Source organism: Eschscholzia californica, unplaced genomic scaffold, assembly GCF_041429995.1.
Source record: "Eschscholzia californica isolate CP2 unplaced genomic scaffold, dmEscCali1.0.p SCAF_2, whole genome shotgun sequence".
In the NCBI taxonomy this organism is placed as follows: Eukaryota; Viridiplantae; Streptophyta; class Magnoliopsida; order Ranunculales; family Papaveraceae; genus Eschscholzia; species Eschscholzia californica.
In genome coordinates, this window is record NW_028238309.1 from 34933165 (window position 1) to 34945752 (window position 12588).

Consider the following 12588-nt stretch of genomic DNA (forward strand, 5'->3'; position numbering starts at 1 on the left):
TGGCTCCCAAATTTCTGTAAATTCAAATATGGCCCCCTATTTTCATGGAAATGTCATAACTACCCCTCCCAATAATATATTTTCAAAATAAAATTAAAAACAAAAACCTAAATTCCAGCTCACTTCTCTCTCCACCACTCATCTCTATCCACGTCACCTCTCTTTCCAACTCATCATTCTCCCTCCAACTCATCACTCTCCCTCCAACTTAAAAAAAAAAAAAATTCTCTCTCCTCTCTCTCTAAAAACTCCGGCGAAGGGGGTTTCCCTTCGCCGGAATTCTGGTCTGTTGAAGATTTTAAGCTGAAGATGAAGAGATGATTTCAGCAATTAAACCCTAACTATAATCTTGTTGTATATGATTTTTGTTGTTGGTTCAGAAAATCATCTTCTTTGCAACCCGGGAAGAACAATACTGGAATCATTTTTAATTCTTGTTCATTTTATCAAAATCAAACGAAAAATGGAGGAATCAATCAAGAAGAACATCAAAATTATCAAATGAATTCATTAATTTCAAAACAAGTTGAGAAAGAGAAGTAGATAATATCCTCCGATCCTTCTGTACTGCCAATTTTTTTCAATTCACTCCTTCAAAAGCTTCGACGCAGTTCTCTCGAATTGCCGAAAAGGAGAAGAATCTCCATCTCCTTCTTCTTCTTGATCTTGTTCATCATTATCATCTACTACGTCTATTTCGACATCATCGCTTAAACAAACAATTCCATCACTCAATTTTCTCTTCTTCAAAGTTCTTGATACTTCCGTAAAAGATTTCAGATCTTTATCGTCAGGCCAATCAAAATTCTCTTTTCCTCTGATCATCATCATCACATCTTCTTTATGCTCTTTCATATTCAAACGAATTCGTGAAAGAATGATCGGATCCAAATAATCTTCAAGTTTTTTACACCTCGTAACTAAATCTGATCTATTTCTTGGATTTCTTCCTTCTTCGCTTCTCCTGATCTTCTCATTCAACTTTAAAGAATCACTAGGATCAGGCTCAAATTCTAATGGATTCCTGAAATTAAACATATACACTATGAATTGAGTTCATAAATGTAACCTAATCAACGAATTCGATATATCTAGAGCAGAGAAAGAGATTGAGTTCATATACACTATGAATTGTTCTTCAACATACCAGAATTCCGGCGAAGGGAAACCCCCTTCGCCGGAGTTTTTAGAGAGAGAGAGAGGTGAGAGAAAAAAAAATTAAGTTTGAAGGTCGCCGACCAGAAAATTTTCCGGTCGACAACCTTAATCGGAGAAGAGAGTGGTGAGTTGGAAAGAGAGAGAGTGATGAGTTAGAGAGAGAGGTGACGTGGAGAGAGATGAGTGGTGGAGAGGGAAGTGAGGTGGAATTTAGGTTTTTGTTTTTAATTTTATTTTGAAAATATATTAATGGGAGGGGTAGTTATGGCATTTCCATGAAAATAGGGGGCCATATTTGAATTTACAGAAATTTGGGGGTCATAAAGGAAGCTGGTCACAAAGTAGGGGGCCATATAAGAATTAACTCTAAAAACTTTTAGCTTTTCTTCCCACCTACTTTTCACACGAGAAAGTCGTTTTCACATCTTTTTAGTTCAATCATACAGTGGAAATTCTATTTTCGTAGGAAAATTTATTTTTCAATTCTATTTTCCCATGTAACAAATGGACCCTAAAAAAAACCTAGAGATGTTCACCACCCCTTGGTGTAACGGTTGGACACCCCTCTTAAGCCCCTGAGATCGTGAGATCGAGTCTCGGTGAAAGCAGTTTGCTAGTCAGATTTATCTCATGTAATTTAAGAAATATATAAAGTAAATATTGTAATAAAGTTGTCGGGCGTTAGGCTTCTTTCATTATGGTTTAAACCAGACAGTTATCGTGCTCATCACATCTTCATGATGTATCAATGTCTTGTAACCACTAACAATCGTACTCGATTTCTCAAAAAAAAAAAAAAAAACCTGAGAGATCTCAAAACAAATGAGTGGTATGTGGATAGCTTGTGGTAACTACCAAACACGTCTCTAAAAATAGTTCATTCCTATTTTAGGCAACCGCTTCTTGCTTAGTTTTCTGAACCGGTCATATAAGATGTCATTCCCCTCTCTCTCTTTGTTTCTCTTTAATTCAATTTCCTCCCTTCCATTTTGCAGAATTCGCATGAGCGGTCAGGTATTCCAATTTGTAATCGATTTGATTTCTACTGGTAATTTTTCATTTCCACCTTTAGTTAATTTTGTTTACTGAATAAAATTGATTGATTGATTCAAATGCCTTTATATTCCTCGATTGATTTTAGGTCAAAATATTTTAATCCAAATTGGCGAAGTTGTTATGTTAGGAATTCTTAGTTCTTGAGGATATGGAACTGCAATGTGTCTTAAAATTTTTTCTCGCATTGCACTGTTGATTTAGGTTTCTGCATTATTTGATGATGGAGATTGTGATATTTGAGCCTCTTTTTAGTTGGTTTGCTCCATAATTGGTAATTTTGTTTGCATTTTTTAAGTGCTGTAGCTCTTGAAGTATTGCTGAGGAAACACAAATTGCACCTTTGGAGAGTATCGTGCCCAACAAAGTACTAATTAATGTGTGTTCTTTAGATAATGATGATTAAGATTGTCTGTTTGATTGAAACTCCAAATTAGCCAAGAAGATATATTAATATTTAGAAGATTTATTGATATTTAGGCTTACTTAAGGCCATGTTTGGCGCGCGGGAATGGAATGTGATTTCTGGGAATCACATTCCTACAACGCGATTCCTGGGAACTAGATTATTTTAGTTTGATGTTTGATTTGATTAGGAATAAGAATTCGATTCTTGATAGATTCCTAACTTAGTGTTTGGTTCGTATAGGAATAAGATTGAAAATATTTGTAAAAGTCATGTTATATCCTTTTACTTAAACTACATAAATTATACGTCAACTTTGTTATGTATTTTAATCAGTATTATCTATACAAACTTGTAGATATGAATTAGTAATGTGTTACACCAATTTAAGTAGGGAAATTTGGCCAAAACTCCCTAAAAACTTTGGCCTTTGGTTAAAAAGGATTGGACAATTTTTTATGGGCTTCAGCTCCCTGTGGCATTTTTGTAAATTATCTAATATAGGGAAAAGACAAAACTGACCTTATTGCAAACTAGTTTGCAAACCAGTTTGCAAACCAATTTGCAAAGCAGTGCAAACTAGTTTGCAAGGCAAACCAGATTGCAAACCAGTTTGCAAATCAGTTTGCAAAGCTCTGCAAGGCAAACCAGATTGCAAACCAATTTGCAAAGTAGTGCAAACCAGTTTGCAAATCAGTTTGCAAACTAGTTTGCAAAGCTTCGCAAAATCAAACCCTAACAAAATAAGTAACTAAGAAGTAAGATTATATAAAATGTGAGGGTTTTTGGAAAATCTGAGGGTGTTTCTAAAATTTTCCTTTATACAAAGGTCAATTCAGGTATACAAAATTAAGGGATTTTTAGAATTGTCCTTCAAGCCTATTTCCAAACTTTTCATGGTGCCTAGAAGGAAAAAAATATAACTTGTCTTTTTGACAAAAAAAAACAAAAAATTGGGTCTCCAGCCCAATTTCCTGATTTAAGTAATATTCAAAAATTTATTTAAAATAAATAAAGGTCTCGGCTATTTTTTTTTCTTTTTAAACGTTATGAAATCGATCAAAGTGAGCAAAGAATAAGAAAGAAGGAAAAAACTAAAGAGAACAACGTCTGAGCGAGAGAGAAAGATGCTATGATGGTGGCTAAAATTCTAGGTTTTTAATTTTTTTTTGTTGTGATATTATGTGAAGAAAGATTTTAATATTAGTCATTGTAATATTTTATTAAGGATAATTTTTTCCATAAATATTAAAAGAAATCATTCTCGGGAATGACAATCACAAACCCACCCTCTCCCTGGGTTTGCTATTACCCCATTTAGGGGGATCACATTCCTCCGGGAATGAGATTCCCCCTGGATTCCCGCGAGCCAAACAATAAACGGGATTGTGATTCTCAGGAATCACATTCCATTCCCACGTGATTTCCGCGCACCAAACATGGCCTAAGGGTTTATCGAAGTCACTTTGATTATTATTTGGGTTCTAGTTTAAGAACTTGAAGATTACTCTTAAGTGGAAACCTATGTAGTTGAGCACATGAACTTGAGTGCTAACATCAATGATTTTCCTAACTACATCTGCATCACTCCCCCTCTTTGATCTGTATTTATACGATGGAAATGAGATAGAAATAATATGACACATTGTTTTTTCTAGGTTAAAAGTACCAAGTGGATTGAAAGTGATGTCTCAAATGGCAAATCACAATTGGTTTATGTGTGTGTGTATATATATCCGTACCATTACTTATATTTTTTCCCAATTGTGGTAGATATGTTTATGGTGGAATGATATCCAGAGCCCTTTTCTGTTGTGGGTTGGTTATAAAGTAAAATGAGAAGTCATTACCACCCTTCAATGATCAAGAACCCTACGTAAATAAGGAGGTAAGCATTTCATGTTTCAGAGATGATTTTCATACAAATGTTATTATTCAGTTTCTGTTTTTCGATATTGAAGTAATCCTTGTGTCTTAGATTTCACAAGAATCAAGTAACTTTGCTAAGATGTCAGTTAGCTACAAATACTGGGACGATTGCCTTGAGCGTGAGGACATGGAAGCAATGTGGGGGGATCCTGAGGTGAGCAAGGAATGGATTAATGCGGGAGAAAATAGAGGACAGAAAGTTCACCTCTCACGTGATCCTGATGGTCAACCTTACCTTACACAGACTGAGATGAGGGTAAGTGATTAATCTTTCAACTGAATAACTAACTCATTATGTCAAGTTTACATTCATTTAAAGTCGTGATTAAAAATCGATGTGCTTAGCTGAGAATAAACCATAGTCTTATTTTATCATTTTAAAGTTTACACTTGAAACAAAATCTAGATAAGTTGCTTCTTATTAACAAATTCTGTATCAGCTCCTAATTACCCTGATTTGTTCTAATTTTATGTAAATATTTGTTTTATGGTCAATGGTGTACTTTCAGGCTGTAGCTGTGATTACTGTCCATAGACATTTCATATCACAGATAAACCCGGTAACGTTCTATTATAAGTTCAGTTTTCCTCATTGGTGTTCTAAATTGTATTTTATCACTATTGTATAATGACACTTCATATGTCATCTAGTGCTAACAGGGTTGTTGTGCATGATAAATTGTTTGAAGACACTCAGGTTTTCCATGTTATGTTGATTTAGCGGATGGTTTTAGCAAGAAAGGTTTTGTTTGTTGCTTGTTTCCTGCTCACATATGGTTTGATGAAACTATGCATCGAATTAATGAACTTGGTCCTTAATGTGGACAATACTAATTACTCTTGACCTAGTCAACGTGATTCGTTCTTAAGAAATATGAAAACAGTGCAAGAACGGAGAAGTTAAAAACTTCGTCAACCGTTCATAGCCCTTTAGCAACTATTCTTCATTTTTTGTACTGCAACTCTGTAGTGGTGATGAAGTTGTCATCAGAAGATTACAGTTTTCTTGTTCAGAACTTCAAACATTGGGACTCTTCTAAACGAGTTAGTTTTCTTGTTCAGAACTGTAATATTGCTATACTACATAGTGTGGCAAAAAGTTTTTTCACGATTACGTCTAGTTCAGTAAACAATGAACATGTTTTTCAAATCTTTACTGAAGATATCAAAACTGAACAATATTTCGATTCAGCGGATCATTTCTAGAGGTTAGTTAGAAATAGTTTTAACTCGAGTGTGATTCTTGGTATGGGAGATATTCGTGCTTGTTGTGTTAGTTTCTTTTGGTTACACGAAAGCGATAATTTCTCCCAAGTTTGATATTTGAGCCTTATTGTGCAGGATATGATTTGTGCTATTGCTGAACTGGAAAGTGACAGACAACCTCTTGCTGTACGGTATAACAAGAAAACCAAAGAAACTACTGTTGGAATTATGCAGGTGCTCCCGAAAACAGCAATGTGGTTAGCCAGGTAATTTTGATTACCAAACATGTCTTGATTCCAATTGAAAGGTGGAAAAATGGTGAATTTTTTTGATCTTCTTAGTTTTCTTTGTTTTTTATCTTCTAGTGATAAAAACTTAAACTTAAGACATTCTTGGCAGTGAGATGGGATACCGAATTTATGAACTAGAAGGGAACCTGGATCTCTTGCACAGACCTTTTACAAGTGTGTATTTTGGTGCTGCCTACCTCCTGTGGTTATCAACTTTTGATCAAAAGTATGTTATGCATGAAATTCATTTTATCAATTCTTTTTGTGTTTCAAGTGTTTCAATAGATATTACTTTCGATCTACATTTTTCCACAAAGCAGTCCATGTTTCCAGAGATAGGAACGAAGAGTTCATTGTTAGGGCTTACAGAGCTGGGCCAAAGAAAGCTACCCATAAGTCGACACTGGATTATTGGCGAAAATATCTTTCAGTAAAACAAAGTCTTCCATCTAGGAGGTTTGAGCAATTTTCTCCGTACTCTTTAGTGAAAAATGTTTTACTCTATTAACTTTGCTAAGGATCCTCATACTTTTTTTTATAGGCTTATTCATGCTTGTTCTCTTTTCTTTAGAAATAATTTCAAGTACTGCTTTTTTCATAAATCAGTTAGTAGGGATAGTCATAGACTTTTTTTCACAGGACTTCTGTAAGGCTATCTTTGTGTGGTTCAAAAAGAGATGATATGACAACTAGTTTTTGGTACAGATATCTCCTATCCGTGATGATTATCCTACATTCCTACCTAAAAAACCATCCAATTGTAACACGTCTACTCCCCGTTCCGAAATTAACAAAAAGATACTTGTTTGAACTTTGAACCATTGGTTTCAAATAAACTCTTAATAGCTTTTGGTGCAGTTTGATTGTTAGAATGGGACAATATTCATGCTAAGTAGGACATCTTAGTAGTTGGAATATTTCATTCTCTTCAAAGCATTATAAAACGATCAAAGAAAGTTAATATATAATGAACCCTTCACTATATTGCCAATAACACAAAACGTCAAACTGATGGCTTAAATAAATTTGGTTTTGCCAATATTACTAAAGCAATTAGAACAAACATGTTGTAATTACAAGTGATTCAGATGTCAATATCGTGATATTCCAAAAGTTTCCTTACATAATTTTTTGGTAGGTTAAGGTTCTTGACCTGCAAGATATGGCCAAAAAGCCGTACCATGTAATTAGCTTGGCCGGTTTAATTCTGGGTCGTAGTGATGGGTAGGGGTGTACACGAGCCGAGCTCTTAACGAGCTGCTTGAGCTCAGCTCGACTATTGCACGTGCTTGACTCGAATATTAACGAGCACGAACTTAACGCGAGCCCAAAATCATGCTCGTTTATGTAAACAAGCCGAGCTTGATCATTTTTTAGTGTATCACGAGCTATTCGTGAACAACTCGTTTAACATACTCTTATAATATTGTAGTACATAATTACGTATTAGTATTGAAACTTGTACATGAAATATCAACCATTAAAAAATTATCGGAATATGAATCATTATTATTGTATGTGACAGATGATCATTGAAGTATTTTGATAATTTAGAAAGTTTTCATTTGAAGTATTTTGATAAACGAGCTTAAAAGAATGCGAGCTCAAGCTCTTTCAAACTTATATGAACCGAGCTTGAACAAGTGGACAATTACTCGAACGAGCTCGAGCTCGACAGTCAAATACACGAACCGAGCTTGAACATCTTACTACTCGGCTCGGCTCGACTCGACTCGAGTACACCCCTAGTGATGGGGCAGGCTCGTCAAGACATGTTTTTGATATTTATTGGGTTGAAGGAGTTTGGTTGACTGAATCGGATGGCTTCACTGACCAAATCCCATGTTAAGTGGTACTTCACTAGACTATAGGGACGTATCACAGGAGTAGTATTCTCAATCTGAAGAACACCTCAAATATTTAGTTGCTGGCATGAGATCACAATATGTGAATCTCTTCAGCAAACTTATCCATATTTATCCATCCTTGGGTTACGTAAAAACCTTGACATAATATTTTCTCATAATTAGGAAAGCGAATATGAATGCAAGCTGCCTACATTGTTGCTGAACTTGTTTTTATTAGAGGGGATACCTTCTACCCCGCTATTTGTACTACATGTCAATGTTAAGAGTAGAATCAATAGGATATCCTGATTCATTTTAGGCGTGCTTGCTTTTCTGACTTAAATCACTTCTTTGCTTTCATTAAGTAGTTCCACTACTTACAAATTGATACCGTTTCCTAATAAATGTGCAGACAAATGTACGAGAATCATTCTATTACAGCTCATCCTTCTGCCCCTATTCCAAAGAAAACAGGTCTAATTTCTCTCTAGACTTTAAAGAATTAACAGATACGCTTACTTAAGAGCAGATTGGCCCATTCAAAATTACTTCATAACTTCTTCCTTAATTTCTTATGTAAGTAGTCAAATTATATACTTTTAGTGAAATCCTTGAGGACAGTAAATTTCTTTTTCTTTCATGAACTTCTGTAGGTGTCAAGCCCTTCCCTAACTTCATCTTCATGAGAGAGCAGGTGATGCATGGAAATATTGGGACACTAGAACTTCACCAGAGGACATGGAAGAATTGTGGAAGGATCCTGATGTCCTTAGAGAGTGGACAAAATCTGGAGAACGACGTGGAAAAGTACGCTTTCCTCTGGAGGGAGAAAGACCATACCTTTCTCGGTCGGAAGTGAAAGTAAGCATAAAATCTTGACAACTTACATGTATGATTTGATATTATTTCTGCTTCGAGAGACTCCATCCCTGAATTTCCTTTAGTGGTCTTGTTTAACTGATTCTTGTATAATAAGATTTGCTTTCTCTTGCAGGCAGTTGCGTCAATCATCATTTCAAAGCACTTCCGTGAAACTCAAATTAGACCTGTAAGTTTCTTGTATTTTGTGTGGAGATCTTAGGGAGTAAAACATAGCTATGATGCTGAATTGCTGATGGAATAAACATTGAAGATGGAATAAAAATTGGCATGTTTTTTTTTTTTTTTTTACCAAAACCGACATGAATTTGGCATGTTGGCTAATTTCCTGTATTCTCCTTTTTGGGCGTGTGCAGTCGTTTTTATCTGCCCTTGCAGAAGTCAGTAGCATGCGTTTTGTGGATGGGATGGGATCCCACAATGGAATCATGGGTATCGATTACGAAAAAGCTGCCTGGCTTTTCAGGTATATTAATGATAATTGAAACTATCCATTCTAAAACCGTATTGTCTATCGAGTTCTTTTAGCTTTTAAGTTTATCAAATTCTAGCCCAAGTTATAGTTTAGTTGTATTATCAAACCTGACTCAAATATCGCTGTATCCAATTCAAGGGACTCTGGCTACAAGGTGTACGAAGTGAATTCTGCCGAGGATCTCTTGAATCCTTTCGTTTCCATGTACTTCGCTGCAGCTTACTTGGTCTGGCTATCGAAATACGAAGGAAGGTCAGTTTGTTGACTGATTGAAACTACTAAATTCCTTATCATCTTTCATATCAAGTAAACTTAACAACGTTCTCTTTTTATTTTTGTGTTTGTAACTGCAAAACAGGGAAAGAACTCCGCAGTTTATAATTCAAGCTTATCTTGGAGGACCTGAGAAGGCTAATGCTCAAGAAACTGGTCCACTTTGGCTTAAATTTGAACAAGCTTTAAGCTATTACGAAGACCCGAAAACTATTACAAGGTATCCTTATATACACTTTTCATGTCTGAATATGAAAGAAAGCCTTCTCTTCTTCAACTAACGGTTGATTGTCATCAAAACTCTTTGTCTAGGGATCAAGGGAGTTGCTCCATTTTGTAAAAAGCTTAATCTTCGCCAGTAAGGACATCGAAGTGGTGGCATTTCACTTGAATTTGGTTTTTGCCAAAGAAAATTCTCTCAGCAGAACTATGTTAACTTCTAAACGTTTTGATTAAAATACGCTCCGTATTAAGGAAGGTATAGTATCAACTTACTATTTTCTCCATTCGTTATTGAAGGTAAGTTAGGCAAGTAATAAATTCTCTACGAAGGGGCGCTAAAATGTTTAGCATCTGTTATAAACATCGGCAGTTGTATAAATTGATTGGAAGAAGATTTGCTTAAACAATATTCTACTATAACTCCACCGGAATATGCTTCCTCACGTGTTGCTTTAACAAGAGAAAGAACGTATTTTGATCTGCATGAAATCTACTCGTGTACGATATAATTAACCCTAAATGACGTTTTCGGTCAAAATGTTTACAGTATAAGCAAAAAAAATAATTCTTTTAAGTAAGTTATCATGCTAAAAGAAATATTAATGTTAAAACATCATTATTTGAAAAAACATTATTGCTAAGCCTACTAGTTAGTTTTCAATTCAGATGATTCATCTTCCCTGTCTGAAGAGAATCTTCTCAGTCCGGTTTTCATCTTCTCGGTCAAAAAAGTTCTATAGTTCTTTCTGGTTATTCGATGTCAAGGAAAAGAATTAGCAGTTCTGCTTTGTTTCCCTGTTAGGAAGTTAGAAAACTAGATTTACACGAGTTCATTTTCTTGGTTGTTCTTCTAGGTCAAAAGAACTTCAGAGTTTTCTCACTTAAGAACCTAATTTAGACGAGTTCATCTTCTTCCTCGTTCGTCAACGTCTCCTATTTGTCCATTGTTCGTCTTTAATTGTTCAATCTTCAACTTCGCAGTTTCTCAAGTTTACTTTACTGTGAAAAACCGTGATCGATATTTGTTTTTCTTCGCATACGATAATTGTTATCAGATTTTCTATTTTCAGAGTTACCAATCCTTCAGTGGTTAACTTCATTACTTAATTGTATTAGAGTTTTCAAACAATTGCTTGCAAATAGTTGATTAAATAATTACTATACTTGAAAACAACACTTTGCAAAATATGCAGACGATATACAACTATTTTTGCAAAGACACTCAGACGCATAAGTTAGATCAGTAATGCAAGTTGAAAATTAATAATCGAAGGTAAATATCAGATTTCCTTTCAGGGCAAACTTGTGTCGTTTGTATGACGATGGTAAAACACCGGCTTAAAGGAGCCCACCTGGCAGGACTGTTAATAGGATCTTCCTAATCATAGTGAATATGATCGTATCTTGAGATAAGGCAAGCGGGTATTCGACGCTATCCAGTCTTCCGCGTAAGCGACATTTTTCTCTCAGGCAGAACGTAGCTCACCATGCTGAGCATACTTCTGCAAACCTCCCGTTCTGGGCCTCAAGTTATGGATATGACTCGTATCTCTCTCTTTCTTTTTCTTTTAAAATAAAATAAAATAAAATAAAAGGGAGTAGTATAGTAGTATACACTATAAGTCTTAAGCATAAAATTTTTATTTTCACATCAAATGTTCATTTCCTTTTTAAGCTTTAGGGAGTTAAGTCCTCTATTCAAGTTGATAAGAATTTACTTATTTTCAAAATGTATGTTGATGTATTTCGAAGCTATGAAATAAAATTAATTAGTTATGAAGAAATCTTTGAGACAACAATCGTAGAACCGCCTTAAGTCATTAACAAAAATAAGCCCTGGTAGCCCAAGTTATACGGGGTGTCAAGTAAAACTCAATGATGTAAGCCCTGATTAATCAGGCGGCCTGGTAAGCCCTGCGAAAGCAGACCCCAAATTCCAAAAACCTTGATATTTCAGCACGAAAATGTTCTTAATTATTCAGGCAATCAAAGTCATAAGGCAGGATAACCTACGCGATACCCCGATAGTCCTCAAATTCGTAAGCTTAGATAGCCTAAACGATAACCTAAACCTAAAAAATGTAAGCACGGATATCCCAAGAGATAACCTGACAATCCTAAAAAACCTAAGCCCAGATAGCCCAAGTGGTAACCTGACAAACCTAAATAACGTAAGCCCGGATAGCCCAAACAATAACCCGACAACCCTTAAGATCGAAAGCCTAGATAACCCAAACGATAACCCGACAGTATTAACGACGTTTGGATTTAGTTGACAAGGAAACACACTGAAGTAATTCATCACCTCTACAAAGAAGGTAGAAAAAATAAAGAACATACCACCTTTAGGATGGCTTCGTAAACATCGATGCGACGATGGGAAGTAAAAAAGTTCTTTCTTCCGAAAAAGGAAAGAGAAGTTAAAAGACATGCCATTATGATCTTCTTGGTGGTCGCTGGAATGAGAACCAACACATTGGGTAGCCATTTGAGAGAACTATTGTAAGAGTTATCAAGGAAAAGGGAATTTCAAAAGTAAGGAATCAGAGAAGGAAAAGATAAACCCTACTAGCAAAAATGACGATATTTAAAGAAAAGAAAAAGAGAAAGATTTTCCATAAAAATGGTAAGGATTTATGAAAAGACATAACGTGGTTGGAGTAGAACACGAAGCATGGAAACGTTACAACTTGGAAAAGAAAGAGTCGACTATCCAGCTAAGGGCGGCTTACAATAGATAGGGACCTCGTTTGTCGTGGAAAAGTAAATACAAATGCAGAGCTAAACAACGCGCAAAAAAAAGTTTTTTTTTCAACTAAATTCAAACATCTATTGCAGAAGAAGTTACAA

The 12588-nt window shown here is 35.4% G+C and overlaps 1 protein-coding gene across 4 annotated transcripts; it reads left to right on the forward strand.

Annotated features, from left to right (window-relative positions):
• The first annotated feature begins 1935 nt into the window (after nucleotides 1–1935).
• Nucleotides 1936–10142, forward strand: LOC147557564 (transglycosylase). Of its 4 annotated transcripts, none has more exons than XM_086658373.1 (14): nucleotides 1936–2172; nucleotides 4391–4505; nucleotides 4596–4802; nucleotides 5056–5106; nucleotides 5888–6018; nucleotides 6152–6268; nucleotides 6376–6498; nucleotides 8302–8363; nucleotides 8584–8750; nucleotides 8884–8937; nucleotides 9125–9234; nucleotides 9382–9495; nucleotides 9602–9736; nucleotides 9829–10142. In XM_086658373.1, exons 3-14 carry the CDS (start codon nucleotides 4626–4628, stop codon nucleotides 9854–9856), a joined length of 1269 nt encoding a protein of 422 aa, XP_086514499.1. In that variant the 5' UTR covers nucleotides 1936–2172; nucleotides 4391–4505; nucleotides 4596–4625; the 3' UTR covers nucleotides 9857–10142. The 4 variants fall into 4 exon arrangements, with proteins under 4 accessions (XP_086514499.1, XP_086514498.1, XP_086514501.1 ...); XM_086658372.1 differs by having other exon boundaries at nucleotides 2021–2206; XM_086658375.1 differs by having other exon boundaries at nucleotides 2021–2206; nucleotides 6152–6216; nucleotides 6363–6498.
• The last annotated feature ends 2446 nt before the right edge of the window (nucleotides 10143–12588 follow it).

What these genes read in the sequence shown, in the direction of transcription:
- LOC147557564 (XM_086658373.1), top strand. Translation starts at nt 4,626, where the DNA reads ATGTCAGTTAGCTACAAATACTGGGACGATTGCCTTGAGCGTGAGGAC. An exon ending in CAAAGTCTTCCATCTAGGAG is followed by an intron (nt 6,499 to 8,301) that starts GTTTGAGCAATT and finishes ATAAATGTGCAG; the next exon opens with ACAAATGTACGAGAATCATT. An exon ending in AAAGCTGCCTGGCTTTTCAG is followed by an intron (nt 9,235 to 9,381) that starts GTATATTAATGA and finishes ATCCAATTCAAG; the next exon opens with GGACTCTGGCTACAAGGTGT.